The following is a 15,095-nucleotide window of genomic DNA, read 5'->3' as shown; positions in this document are numbered from 1 at the left end:
TATCCAATCTTGCTTTTCATGTGATTCTCTTGTACGCTTTTCACCACGAGGTGCAAGACAAATCACATCTTAATGAACAGGTCGTACATTGTTTCTAGGTTGTAGGTTTTCACATTTAAAGGGGGGGCTACCCACATGCTCAGGGGTGGAACCCAGGGCACGGTGACCCTGGCCGTATGCCCGGGCTGTGAAGAATGTCACAGAGAAGACCATGTTCAGCCGCCCATTCAAACCATCCCTTTAATTTATAGTCATAACGTGGCAAGAGAGAGCACCTTACTTGATCTTTGCCGAGGCTCCATCTTATGCATGCATCCGCCAAATGCATATGCTCAAGTGTAAATTTGCCCTAAAAAATCAAATAGTGTTAATAGACAAATCACACCCCATGCAATTCTTCCTTTTAATAGACAACTATATGAACATGAACACAATTGGTCAGCAGTCCCTAAAAAATCAATTGTTCTGTACATTCCAAAAGAAAAGAAAAAATAGCTAAAATAGCCAAATAGTTGCAAAGCACTACTACATTCAAAGCCATTTTTGCCTTAAACAACTCCAAAAGAAACACTGTTGAGATATGCTTAGAAGAGTTTAGTGAGATTTAGTTCATCACACATGCTTCAGTGAGATTTAATTCGTGATTCAGCATACCATCTAAAGTTGTAAAACCCTATAATTTTTGTTGCATGCCTATTGCTCAAACAATAATGTAAGTTACTTGTATAAAAATAAAAGCCCGCAACTCATAGAATCTCAGCACTACTAGTAAAAAAGTAGCATTAGTGAGGTACTTGGCAACAACCATACTTGAAACATGCTTTGCGAAACATGCTAGCTAGCTTTTTATATTGCATATGGTGATCGGATTCGGCACTTGCGTAGAAACATAACTATATACTTACTAGTCAACCTGACGCTATGGATTTATAGATAGGCTGACAACAAACAAAAAACTGAATTTGAGTGAAATCAAAAGAAAAATATATAATATGCCTACAAGAAAATTAGAAATATACTCCAAAAACATATTCATTAAAATTGATTAAAAAAGTCTTAAACAAAAGTGATAACTGCTAAAGAACACACACTCCTGGTAAAAAAAGGATAACTTAAAACCACACGCACGGCTAATAAATACCCGGAACCTAATACAACGTCTAGTTGAGATACGTGACATTCCTATTGTTAGTAGGGTCATTCATGGCCCAGGTCACCATACGAACTTAGGAAAAGGAAGGTTTGGTTTGGTTTCTCCTGCTTATTTTTAGCACCCGTCACATCGAATGTTTAGATACTAATTAGAAGTATTAAACGTAGACTATTTACAAAACCCACTACATAAGTGGAGACTAAACAGCGAGACGAATCTATTAAGCCTAATTAGTCCATGATTTGACAATATGTTGCTACAGTAAATATTTGCTAATGATGGATTAATTAAGCTTAGTAGATTCGTCTCGCCGTTTAACCTCCACTTATGTGATTTTGTAAATAGTCTATGTTTAATACTCCTAATTAGTACCTAAATATTTGACAAACTAAATGCCCCCCGAAATGATTTTGCTCACCTTACCACCACCTGCCACCAGCAGGCGGGCCTTGTTGTTCAACACCACCAGCGCCTGGACCGGCAATCGCAAAGTCTGCTCCTGACCACCACAACTGCAGAATCCACGAGGAGCACGCACACTGCTCCTGACTCAAGAAATAGATTGATAGGACGGAAAAGAAGAGTAGAACGAGGTGACCGGGATAAAACGCTCTGACCGTCACCGGCACTGCAGTCCATCAAAATCGCCGCCCTCGCACCGTCCCTCGTCACCGCCGTACGCCATCGCTCATCGTCGCGCGCCCGCCATCGGAGGTACGGGCGTACGGCGAGCTCTACAAAGAAAAGTGGAAAACAAAGCACACACCACGAAGCTGTTAACAAAATAAGCTGCACGAATCTTGACGGAATCCCAGCCATATCCCGAGTGAAATGAAGGAAGAAAAATCACCCGATAGATGTTTAGGAAAACCGTAAATTTGTGCCTAGGCCTAAGTTTAATATTCCCATCGACCCAGTAAACTGGGCCCAAAGTCAAGCGGAGACTTTGGGCTACTCGCAAAAGTGCTACTACGCCTGGCCCAATAATGTAGCGGCCTAGCGGGATTATTGTTTTGAAACTGCAAGTTGGAGACGGGCTGGGCTGTTTTTGCTAATTGCTGTCATCACGTAAATAAACATTGATGAATTCTAATAACGGGCGGTCCGTCGAGTGGTTTAGTACAACCTACTACGACTATGCAACATATTCCTTGTCCCCTCTGGAACGAACGACTTTACACCAGAAAGAGGCATGAAACCATGCATGTCATCAATCAAATAAACAAGAGAGTCGATCGGCACGGACTGTGTGGAAGTAACACTTAGCTAAGGGAAAACGAAACACTTAGCTAGCACGCACGCTGCCTATCTTCCCAAATTAGTACTAGTAATCTTAACACACAAACACCACCTTTTTACCTTATCAGCCAGGCACACCCCGCCCAGCCATTTCCAGTAATAGCCACCATTTCTTTGACACAAGCAACCATCAGTTGCTAGCTCGCAACAATTAGACAATGGCATGTACATCTCTTGGAAACAAAGGAAGCAAAATCCTGCCGATCCCTTCACCTAGCATGCCACCCCTGCTTAAAGCATGCAAAAAGGCTATCGACCGATATCCGTGTCGTCAAGGAGTGCAAGCAAACCAACACCGCCGACCCGGAAACGGATGCACCATCCTTCCAAGCAACCCTCCTCCGTCTCGGCTCGTCCACAAGTCACAAGATGCATGCTCCGCTAGCATCTACTAGCCATCTAGCTAGCAAGCAAGCAGTACCCCTGCCCTATAAAACCATAGGCGCCATTCGATCGCAACTGGTCGCGCGCGCAGCAAGAAAGAAGCTACACTTTGCTCAGCTACCAGCAGCCAGGAGGAGCGAGCATCGACAGATCGACCCGCGATGTCGTCGTCGTCGTCGTTGGCGCCGAGGAGCGGCGGCGTGAGCATGGCGGACCGCGCGCTCCGCGGGATGGCGGACCTGATCAAGCTCCTTCCCAGCGGCACGGTGTTCCTGTTCCAGTTCCTCACCCCCCTGGTCACCAACAACGGCCACTGCTCCACCTTCAACAAGGTCCTGAGCGGGTCCCTCGTGGCGCTCTGCGGCGGCTTCTGCGCCTTCTCCTCCTTCACCGACAGCTACGTGGGCTCCGACGGCCGCGTCTACTACGGCGTCGTCACGCGCCGTGGCCTCCACACCTTCTCCCCGGACCCCGACCCGGCGTCCCGGGACCTGTCGGCGTACCGGCTCCGCGCGGGGGACTTCGTCCACGCCGCGCTGTCGCTGCTGGTGTTCGCCACCATCGCGCTCCTGGACGCCGACACCGTGGCCTGCCTGTACCCGGCGCTGGAGGTCAGCGAGCGCACCATGATGGCCGTGCTCCCCCCCGTCGTCGGCGGCGCCGCCGGGTACGTGTTCATGGTGTTCCCCAACAACCGCCATGGCATCGGGTACCAGCCCACGCGCGCCACCGAGGACTTCGAGCACAAGTACTAGCCCATGCCCATGCATCGATCGTCGTGCCCTGCCGCCGCCGCCGCCGGTGGCCGGAGCCGCTTAATTGATTTGATCGCTGCGAGTTGGGTGATGTATCAGTGTGTGAATGTATGATGGATTGTTTGGGTCTCAAAGAGTCAAGACTCGATCGAGTCAGCAGCTGTGTGGAAAGCGTGCGTGTCAGGGACGGTGATGTGTGTCGTCTTCGTTTTGTTTGATTTCATCAGGTTTGTTTGCATACTGGGTTACTGATACTCTGTACAGTATAGCCATTGCATTATTCTTGTCCAAAGATTGGAAGCTTTCTGCTTCTCTCGCCAACTCCCAGCTGACTACATCGAACTGAGGCAGGCTCTGCTTGGTGCCTTACGACTTGGCCTGACCCGTCCCGTCAGTCAGGCCTTGCTTTTGCTTCCACTCAAACGCTCGCTTCCGCTTCTCGAGTACTTGAGCGGCCCGTGTTGCCACAGTGCTTATTCGATGATAGAGATGCTGCCGTGTGCACGATCGACCTACATTTGTGCGTGCCTACAGCGTCACGGCGAATAGAGAAGAGACTCGGCGTCCAGTCAGGCGCACACATCGCGTGACGACAAGTCACGACTTCCCAATTGTCGGGAAAAGGAAATGAGAGGAGGGAAAGCAGATGAAGGCCCAACAAATTTTATTGGGCCTTACGTCCTGAAGATTGAGCCCGTCAACATGCTCTCTCAGACAGTGAAACAGATGTGAAAAGAAAAAAAATGGATGAAGGCTGACGCTGAAGCTTTCTTTTGTCGGAACTGTCGTGCTGTATTATTCGCTTCAGCTTATAAACCGGCTGAAAAGTTAAAACGACTGATTTGTTGTGAGAGAAAAACACTGTTTGGTGGCTGATAAATCGGTTGAATAAGCTGAAGCGAACATGCCAATTGTATATTATACTTGAGAGTTGAGACGAATACAATCGAATATGATGGCTAGTTCTGTGCAAGGCCAAAACAAAGCTAAAGCCTAAAACTGCGGTGGACGACTCCTCCAATAGTCACCCCCCGTCTCTTCCTATCCGCACAAAAACTGTCGTTGCATGCACGCATGGGTTCCGGAACTAGAACAACAGCCAAAATCTTTGCGCTAACGTGCTGATCGATGCCGTCCGTTAGATCCGAGCCGTCGCTACTTGACGATGACCCAGACGGCGTAGATGATCCCCGGCAGGTAGGCGAAGAAGGACAGGAGGAGGCAGATCCAGAACTCGATCTGCATTCATGCATGCGTGGATGCATGAGAAGGAAATAATTAACGACACCATTTGCGGAGGAGGCCATGGTTGCGCATGGTCGTCTGTCGGTACGAGAAGGCGTACAACGATCCGCACCTTGATGCCGTGCTTGAGGAAGACGCCGAGCGGCGGGAGGATGATGGCGAGGATGATGCGCACCACCGTCACCGCGCTGTCCGCCATTATCGCTGCGAAGCCGCGGCGGAGGAGATAGGTCGCCGATTGTTCGGCTCGCCGGGGAAGGAGAGGTCCTCGTAGCCTAGCTTGGCGCGCGCGCGCGTGCGTGTGGAGCTACGAGCCACGGGGCGGGGAGGACGAGACGCGCTCGCGCATTTACAAAACAAAACAAAACTGAGAGCCGGTTCCTGTGGGGGATGAGAGCTTTTGGTGCTGGCCGGTGGTTTGGTTGAGGCGGCCAGGCAGGACAAGAGCCCAAGAGCGTCCGTAAAATATAAGGACAGACAGGCGCGAAATGAAGTAATGGACGCTGCGCATCTACGATCACTGCAGAAGCAGAAAGTCAGAACCAACATGACAGTACGAATGCAAGCGGGTTTGTCCGTGACCTTTAACGCTCTGCCACGCAGGATCCAGCGTGTCCAAGCCCAGCCGCGGGCGTCGAGTCACTATCCGACATCACCTCTTCCCGGCTGGCTGACTCGGCGCGTCAGCTTCACGTTGCAGCTAGGCCGTCCGCGACCACGACTACGTCCGCAGGGTCATGCCCCACTTCCTCGCCTGGAAGGCCCTTGTACATACATTTTTAGGAACTATAATTTTTTGTCAGTTCAAAAATATATTACTGTGTGTATGTATCAAGGGAGTACGAGCATATACATGTTTGACCTACATGAGCCAAGGATAAAATGAACTTTTCACAATAGTCTCATACTAAGATATAACACCACATTAGTACAAGGATGAGTTTGATCCGAAAATGGAAGTTGAGGGACTAAATTAACTGATCTGAAAGTTAAGAGACGAACTTGACCCTTGTTGTAAAGTTCAAGGACCAAAATACCTATTTTGCCATTTTGTAGCAATGTGGCCTCATTTTTTTCAAATGGAGACCATGCATTAATTTTGACGAGACATGCTAGAAAATAAAAATGTAAATCCTAGATATTCTTACAAAAATAAAAATATTGAACATCAATTATGTAAACTCTAATAATCATAGCCATTGGTCTATTATGTTTCCTAAAAACTTACCCACCACTATCCTTATGAAAATATTTTAAAGTAAACCCCTAAACCTATATCTAAATTACCCAGCTCTGTTATTGTAAAAAAATAATCTAAAGCAACCCTATAATCTGCATCTAATTTACCCATGCATATCATTATAAGAAATAACTTAAAGTAACATTCTAAAATTATATCTAAGTTACCCACATATGTCATTACTAAAAATAACCTAAAGCAAATATCTAAATCTTAATCTAATTATCTTTTTGACCAAAGTGTCCAAAAGTAAACTATATATGATTCTAAATTACTTATTTATAATATTTTTAATATAGAAATACTAAGTTAAGGTATATACGCATGATAGATGTCACCATATAGACCATTTATACATGTATGTGAGGAAGCGATGAAAAGATATTAATTTTATGCTAAACATAATGGATGAAGGTGCGATACAAAATGAAAAAAAAGTGTGATGTGGATGAAAAAAATATATAGAGTAATTACTAATGAAAAAATCACAACAGTACAAAGATAAGTACACATCTACATGAGTATTGTCTTAGAGTATTAAACAAATGAGAGAGTAGTCAGTTAAAAAAATTATTAGCTAGGAGTCTAATTTTTAAATAATTTTCAAATATAATGTCTTTTAAAAATATCAGTTCGTGTGGGAGCATGGGTTGATGGACTAGTTCCCATAATCTAGAGGCCACTGGATGTACAATGTTAAATTGCCGTACATGCAACATATTAGCAGAATTTTGTGATGCGTAGATAGGCAAAATACTTCAAGTGTTTCAAAACATTTAGTTTCATTCACCTAAACGTAAACCTAAAAAAAAATCTAAAACTAGTTGAAGAAAAGTTGGCCATATCTACATTGTTCAGGGGTGTTCTCCATCTGTAGTTGCTACCAAATAAAAATGTATGTGGAATGCGACCAGAATAACTTCTGAGGTATGCTAATATAATGTTTAAAGATTACATAAAACTTTTTATTCAAAAATTTATTTTGAGTTCAATTACCTGAATTTCCAAATTCTAGTTCGGTCAGGTAGATGTTGGGTTCCCTTCCATTTGCAATGACTGTCTACTGAGCATGTAGAGAAGCACATGATCCATTTCCATTGTATGATGTTTATATGTTTATATAAAGGACCAAATTGTCACTTTTTTCTTGTAAAGGAAAGAAGTAGAGCTTCCACTCATTCATTGAAGACAAAATTGTCACTTTCAGCCTTTGATTTTTTTTCAAAACAAACCGGGCAGAAGAGCTGCCGATTATATTAAAAAGAAGAGTTCCAGATTGGATAAATACAAACAAACCAAAAAATATAGAAAAGTCAAAGAGCTAAACAACTAAGTACACTTTATAGACAACACCAATCAGCATCGCGCCAGTAGAGCGGATAGATGTTTTGCCCCAGCCATAATCCACGTCGCGGTCTCATCTTTGATTCTTGCAAAGATCATGTTGATAGTAGATTCCTTACTGTTAAAGATTCTTATGTTCCTTTCTCTCCATAGAGTCCATGTAATTAGCATGATGAAAGTGCGCATGCCTCTCTTTGGGCAGCAACTTGCTGCCGCCCTCACCGTCCACCAATGGTGTAGCGTGTCGTCCTGTTCCCAAACCCTTGGTGGATTGCTGGTGCCAACACCCAGTCGGCCACCATGGTCCAAATTCTTCTTGTGAACCGGCATTCGACGAACAGATGCACGGCCAATTCATGCGAGCTTCAGCATAGTGGGACTTTTAGCCTTCGATGATTTGTTGACGAATTGTACATGTATATCATGTAAATACCAGAGAATCTGTTTACTGACACATTGCATTTGGACATCAATTTTATTTTCATAGATGACTTGGACATACAATTGGAGACAACAGGCTTCTTTATCTGGCAATAAAGCAACAATACAAGATGCACACGTATTATGTGACAAGCACATCAAACCCAGTATCAGTGGCTATCAGATTTATTCTTCTAGAAGATAGGATTGAAATAGTGCAATGTAGGTGGGTTGAGAAATTTGGACATCAATTTTGTTGTTGTAGATGACGGACATACTATTGGTGTTGGGGGGAAATATTAACGACCTCCTAATGCCGCTTAAAGCAACAGTCATGAAGGCCCAGGCCCACCTGCGGTAATTACGATTACCGCCGACCCAGTAGAGGCAGAGAACATCCCACTCCGTCTCGCCCGACCCAGGGCCCTGGGGTCGGACAATCCCGACCCCTCGATGGCAGGACTCCGCCTCGCCCGACCGCGGTCCCAGGGTCGGGAGCGCCCGACCCCTCGAAGACTAAATTCCGCCTCGCCCGACCCGGAGTCCCGGGGTCAGGAGCGCCGACCCCCACCACAGAAACTCCGCCTCGCCCGACCCTGGGCACGGGGGTCGAACTCGCTCGGGTCCACAAGACGAATATTCACCTCGGGCGCGGACTGGAGGATCAAGATGACGATCTCGTGGGTCCCCCTATCGAACTCGCCATAAATACGCCGCGGCCCTGTCAAGCCAAAAGGGAGTGGCGTCCCCAACGTAACCGGTCCCGAATACCGGTGCGCGGCCATGCGGCGCGAGCTGTAGTGGCCGCGGCTCCTTCTGATTCACCACAGGGTACTCATGAGCTGCGCCGGACGACACAGGAGGGCGCATCGCATGCTCTCGCGCCCCGTGCTCCTGACGGCAGTTTCAGGGATGCGACATCCGGGTCTTACGGTAATCAGCGGGGCAACAAAATCGGACCTCCTCCCTGGTGGGCACGGATGCTGAGGCTGAGGCTTATCATCACGCTCGACGGTGATGGCGACAAGGGAGATCATCGACAAGATCGGGAAGGAATCGCCCTCCCTCGCCGGATGCGCTGACAGGGACAGGAGGCCGGAGCAAGAGCGGCGGTCTTGGGGCCCTCCCCTTGTATTATTTTTCTACTTAGCTTATCCTTCCTGCTTCTTCTCCTGACGCCTGGCTCAACTGTAACCCCGAGCTCCCTCTTGCGCTATAAAAGGAGGACCGGGGGTCATGAGACGGGGACTCCTTTTTCTCTAGCAAACAACACACACTCGCACTCCCTTAGAGCACAAGCATACTCAAGAGACCTGGGATCAGTTCCCTCTCTTGCCCATCTGTAACCCCTACTACAGAACCCCGCGTGGGTAACACGAGCAGCCTTGATACTGGACGTAGGGCCTCCTTTTGCCCGAACCAGTCTAACCCTGTGTCTCCCACGCCACCATCCGAAGCCTTACGTGCATAAAAGAAATTTACTAGTCTAAGTCTCGATCCGCAAATCTTGACAACGACAATTGGAGATAATAGACTTCTTTTATGTGGCAATAAAGCAACAATACAAGATGTGCACATATTCTGTGACAGGCACAGCAAACCCAGTATCAGTGGCTATCAGATTTATTCTTCTAGAAGATAGAATTGAAGAATAGTGACAGGAAGTGCAATATCGGTGGATTGAAAAATCCAGGCTGAAGTACGTACCACCTTAATGAGAACACTAGTCTTAAGTATCATGGGTCTGAGCAGCACAGATCAATGTAGATTGCCTGTATCATTGCAAGGTAAATGAAAAGAAGATAGGTACCAAGTAACGTAGGGAACTTTTCCAAGGTGTTGGTAGCTTATAGTGGATACTATGAATCCGTATCTGCTATAGTGTTCAATACTGGTGTCCTTTGATGGTACGCTTTCCATCCTAAATTGTTTGCCAAGAAGAGACGAATAAAGCCCAAGGTTGATGACTGCTCTAGTCAATTCATGGTGTCTCCATCTGTTCAAAGAGCAGGAAAAATACTAGCAGCACCATGTATCATCCAAATGTGCTGAGGGCGAATTTCTCATGTAGCCTGCCCCTTCTGTTGATGTTGATTTCCCAGTAACTACTGCCATATGAATGGCATCACACATGATCTCATCTATGATATCTCTTCTCTGATTTTGGTTAGAGCCTTGAAGAACTTGCCAAATAATGTGCATACTTTGCCAGTCCGGTATGACACCATGAAAACAGAAACAAAAAGCAGGAAGGATATGAACAGTGGTAGAATGGTAGGCCTGACTCTGGTATTGATATGTGGCACCTTTTGCATCTCTCTGTAATAGGTCCATTCATGTCGTTTACTTGGTATTTCAGTACTGATCAGCAATTCACAGATGGATTCATGCTTGCCATGAAAATAATGGTAATATTCCTGCTTGGAAGAAGTCAATTTGAAAATTTCTTTTGAATCACATAAGTAGTTTCGGATGTCCTATCAATCACCTTCTCCAGCAAATGTTCTCCTTTTTCTTTAGAACGAGCAGTAGCAACTGTTTTCAGTAAGACAAAGATGTCTATGCATTAGAGGCACCATAAAAAATAACAAGGATATGCATATGATAAAAAACCCTTCTAGAACAACTCAAAAGAGAATATATATTACACCATGCTCCTTTTACTTCCCAAGCCTATCTTTCGCCATGGCCTCCTTTGCTCTGCTTCTCATTGCTCTGCTAGTCCTTGTCATCTCATGGCTATGGAACTAGGCGATTTTGCGCCTCATATGGAGGCCTTACATCATCGCCAACAAGCTTAGGGAACATGGTATCCATGGACCTCCCTAAAGATTCTTCAAAGGCTGCAATGAGGACATCAAGAGAATGAAGAAGGCAGATGGTTTGGTGCTGGATGTTCATGATCACAACTACCTCCCTAGGATTGCACCACACTACCTGAAATGGAGGGATCAATATGGTATTGGTTCTTCTGAAGTTTTCTCAACTCTCTGTTCTTTTACTTGGTTTGGTTTGGTTTGTTATGCTATTGTAAATGTAAGATTTCAAGCGCTTATGTTTTTAATATTTGTGCACTGAACAAATACACTAGAACAACAACATCTTTTAGTTTCAAGAAAGTTTGGTAGTCCCAACCAAACAAATACACTAAAGATGGGGGGGGGGGGGGGAAGGAAAAAAAATATAGTCAAAACGGAAGGTGTATATCCTTTGATACATGCACATATAGTTCATCACATGCAACAAGGATTAATTTAGGTTGTCAGTTGAACTCAAGTGAATCAGCAGCTTTTCTGAGTTCTACATAGGTACGGGGTACGGTAGGCAAATAAAAGGCTTCAGATATGTCTAAACAAGAGGACTACCATATTGCCTTGTCTAAACATAAAAGGAGTACCTTGTAGAGAACATATATAAAATAAGAAACCAAAATATACAAACCGTTAACAATGTGTCAGATTTGGATAGCATGAATACTTACCCTCTGAGTTAGTAGTATGATTAGAAACAAGCCAGAACTTTATCTGAATGCCCATCTAATTTACATCTGGGCCATTTCCATATCCAACCCAAACATCTGAAAGTTTTGTGCTAGATATTCATGATCCCAAGTTCCACCCACTTTCCATGGATCCTGCCATTCTTCCTTAGATGTAAGGCTCAATATAGTACTATATTATGCTTAAATTTACTTGACCCTAATCATGATGTTTTTCTTGGTGTTGGTTTGCTACATTATGCAGCAACTGAGCACAATCAGCTGACAGGATTCCAAAGCTAAACGTCTAGTAATCAAGCAACTAATGGGTTCCCAACTAATTAATATCTTGTGCTATGTGTGGGGGTAATGTCTTGTAAATATTTTGCTCTTCTTCTTAATACGATGATATGAAGTTCTCTTACATATTTGAGAAAAAAACTAATTAATAAAATTGACCACAAGAAACACCTGGTCTGTTGAACATCCTTGTTAAATATTTTAATCTTCAAAACAATCTGGACATAATATTTTGCATGCTACTATTTATCAGAAATCATGTAAAACCAAAAGTATTCCAAAAATATTAATAAAATTCCCCGTCAATTGATTGGGCATGATCAGTTTTACCACCTCCATTTGTTATTAAAATATTCTGGATTCTTGTTTGTAAATAAACTGTTAAATGGATGTCATGCATATTTTCGAATGTGAATGGTGTCCAGGAGAACCATTTCTATACTGGTTTGGACCAAAACCGCGCATCTGCATCTTCGACTATGAATTGGCAAGGCTGATTCTTTCAAACAAGTCTGGACACTTCTTGAAGATTGATACACAGCCAACAGTTTTGGCATTGTTAGGTAAAGGGTTGGTCTTCGTGGAAGGCATAGACTGGGTGCGGCATCGCAGAGTAATCAACCCTGCTTTTGCCATTGACAAGATAAAGGTGATTCTATTTGCTGATCTCACAGTTCTTAGTTGTGCTCCATGGTTGCATATGGAATGCACTAAATACATTGTAGGGTTCAGGCAGCAAATTTGACACGTCTTAAATTCTAGTATTCCTTTATGCCAGCATTAATTAGTATATCTCCATCCACATATTAGTTACTTGTAGTCATGGTGAAATAGAGAAATCAAATAAAAAATCTAATTTGGAGTAGAGGAATATACATTAAGCAAAACATTTATTCGTATAATCCTGTCTTCATCACTTCATGTTATATGCCCTTTGCCTTCCAGATTATGGCAAAAACAATGGTCACTTGTGCTCAAAACATGGTCAAGGAATTAGAAGACCAAGCATCCAAAAACAAGAATGGGGAAACTCAAGTTGAACTTGATAAACAATTTCAAAAGTTAACAACAGATATCATATCCCATACAGCCTTTGGGAGTAGCTACAAGTTGGGAATAGAAGCCTTCCATGCACAGAAAGAGCTTCAGGAAATTGCAGTAGAAACTCTCCTTAGTGTACAGATACCAGGATCCAAGTAACATCTCTAATACCTCCCCTCATTGCTTATGGAATGGCTTTTTATTGCAAAAATAGAAAAATGATTATTTTGTTTCATGAACCAAAATACATATATAACTCATTCATCACATGTTCTTTGTGTTCAGCTACCTTCCTACAGCAAGCAATAGGCGGAAGTGGAAGCTTGAAAGGAAGCTTAGGGATACACTAGTTCAGATCATTCAATCCCGATCAGGGCCAGAAGGGAGTCTATATGGAAATGATCTGCTTGGCTTGATGCTAGAGGCTTGCATTCCAACCGAGCAAGGAGGCAAGCAGAAACAGCTCAGTTTGAGCATGGATGAGATCATACACGAGTGCAAAACTTTCTTCTTTGCTGGTTATGAAACCACATCACTTCTGCTTACATGGACAGTGTTCTTGCTCAGTGTGTATCCAGAATGGCAGGAGAGGCTTCGGAAGGAGCTTTTGAGGGAATGTGGAAAAGAAAAACCCAGTGGTGACAACCTTAGCAAATTGAAAGAGGCAGGAAAACTAATCCACATGTTGATTCTTGGATTTTTTTTTCATTTCCCTTGTTTAAAAGAAAGATTATTGAGTAGTTCAATATATATGGAACAGTTGTGTCCATTACAATGTTTGATTATTATTGTAGCATTTCAACCACTGTGTATATTTTCAAAGGTATTTTAAGACATCCTCAGCGAACTACAACATGACTTATGTTGCAGATGACAAGGGTTCTCCTTGAGACACTGAGGCTCTACGGCCCTGCTGTTTTCACGCAAAGGAAAACTATGACAGATATGGCAGTTGGAGAAACAAAAATACCCCAAGGGTTTGGAATTATCATACCTTCCGCAATCATGCACCGAGACAAGAAGTTTTGGGGTGAAGACGCAGATGAATTTAAGTCATTAAGGTTTCAGAATGGAGTCACGAAAGCAGCAAAGGTTCCTCACGCCCTGCTGGCATTCTCAATAGGTCCAAGGTCATGCATCGGTCAGAACTTTGTGATGATGGAAGCCAAGTCAGTAATGGCCGTGCTCCTTCAGAAGTTCTCGTTCACTCTTTCCCCTGACTATGTGCACGCCCCAGTTGATCTGCTGACTCTTCAGCCTAAGTTTGGTCTTCCTGTTGTCCTGAAGCTGCTGGCTTAGATGATGCTACTCCATGTTACACTGCCAGGCTTCAGATAATTGTCAGCTTCTGGTGATATGCGAAGTGGATGTATAAAATAAGAAAATACTGGAGTGTACCACTACTGAATAAATACTCTTGCCCTACTCCTGATAGGCGATACTATGAACATTCATAATTAATCTTTTGCATTGAAAAAAATTAAAGAGAATGAACACGAAGCACTTGAGAAATTAATTGGGGAGGGGGAGCAGGAGCAGGAGCACGAGAACCGGCATTGGGCGATTGAAGCCTCGTGGGACTGCCGCCTGATCACCAAATCCGGCCAACCCTTGCCGTGCCGGGACAGCCTGACGGCCGGCACCAGCGCCGGCGTTCCATCCGTCGTGTCGCGCCTAGCCGGTCTTGGTCGGCCGGATTCGTAGTGACGACGCCGCTCTTGTTGTATGGGCCGAAATCCCCGGTTGCGCCTATAATATTGAATAGATGGGCTGGCAAGTCCCACCTGACCAGGCCGGCAGAGAGGTTTGGGCTCACAGTGGCAACGGGCCGCATGAGCTACCACCAGCGACCCAAAAACTGCAGTGCCCCAATCCGGAATCCGGCAATAGAAAGAGACTGCAATGCCCAAAGACCTTAAACCAAATACGAAATCTCTCAGGTAAAAAACAAAAGGCAGCTAGAAAAACTACATATGTTTCTAGAAAACTACAATGTGAGATCGCTACTGCTTCGATTCTTACAAGTCTGTTGAACTCAACAAAACACCAAAAGTGAAGGCACCCAATCATTCTTTTTTTTTTTTGGAAAAAACTGTAGCTCATCACAACAGGCCAATCTTAATCTAAAAGAAAAATATACAGGCCAATAAATAAGTCAAAACGCAAGAGTGTGACCGGACGCTGGAAATGACAGAACGATCGATAAGATGCCATTTCTTTTTGTACGGTTCAGCTTTCGGTGAGCCTCTGGCACTATCAGATCGGGCCTGTTCGCTTCAGCTTATAAGCCGGCTGAAAAGCTGAAACGGCTGATTTGTTGTGAGAGGAAATACTGTTTGTTGGCTGATAAGCCAGCTGAATAAGCTGAAGCGAACAGGCCGATCGTCGTTTCGGCCGGTAGCTAGAGAGGTCACGGCTCAGCAGAGGTCCAGTCGT

At 44.5% G+C, this 15,095-nt stretch overlaps 1 protein-coding gene and 1 pseudogene across 1 annotated transcript; both read left to right on the top strand.

Annotated features, from left to right (window-relative positions):
- The first annotated feature begins 2,862 nt into the window (after positions 1-2,862).
- Positions 2,863-3,912, top strand: LOC117837906 (protein DMP2). Its single transcript, XM_034717714.2, has one exon. The coding sequence runs from the start codon at positions 2,998-3,000 to the stop codon at positions 3,589-3,591; it is 594 nt and encodes a 197-aa protein (XP_034573605.1). The 5' UTR covers positions 2,863-2,997; the 3' UTR covers positions 3,592-3,912.
- A 6,607-nt stretch (positions 3,913-10,519) lies between these two features.
- Positions 10,520-13,958, top strand: LOC117835701 (cytochrome P450 709B1-like; annotated as a pseudogene).
- Positions 13,959-15,095: the final 1,137 nt, after the last annotated feature.

Source organism: Setaria viridis, chromosome 9, assembly GCF_005286985.2.
Source record: "Setaria viridis chromosome 9, Setaria_viridis_v4.0, whole genome shotgun sequence".
Taxonomy (NCBI): Eukaryota; Viridiplantae; Streptophyta; class Magnoliopsida; order Poales; family Poaceae; genus Setaria; species Setaria viridis.
This window is presented reverse-complemented; position numbering and strand designations above follow the sequence as displayed.

Coding starts and splice junctions, on each gene's coding strand:
- LOC117837906 (XM_034717714.2), top strand. CDS start 2,998: ATGTCGTCGTCGTCGTCGTTGGCGCCGAGGAGCGGCGGCGTGAGCATG.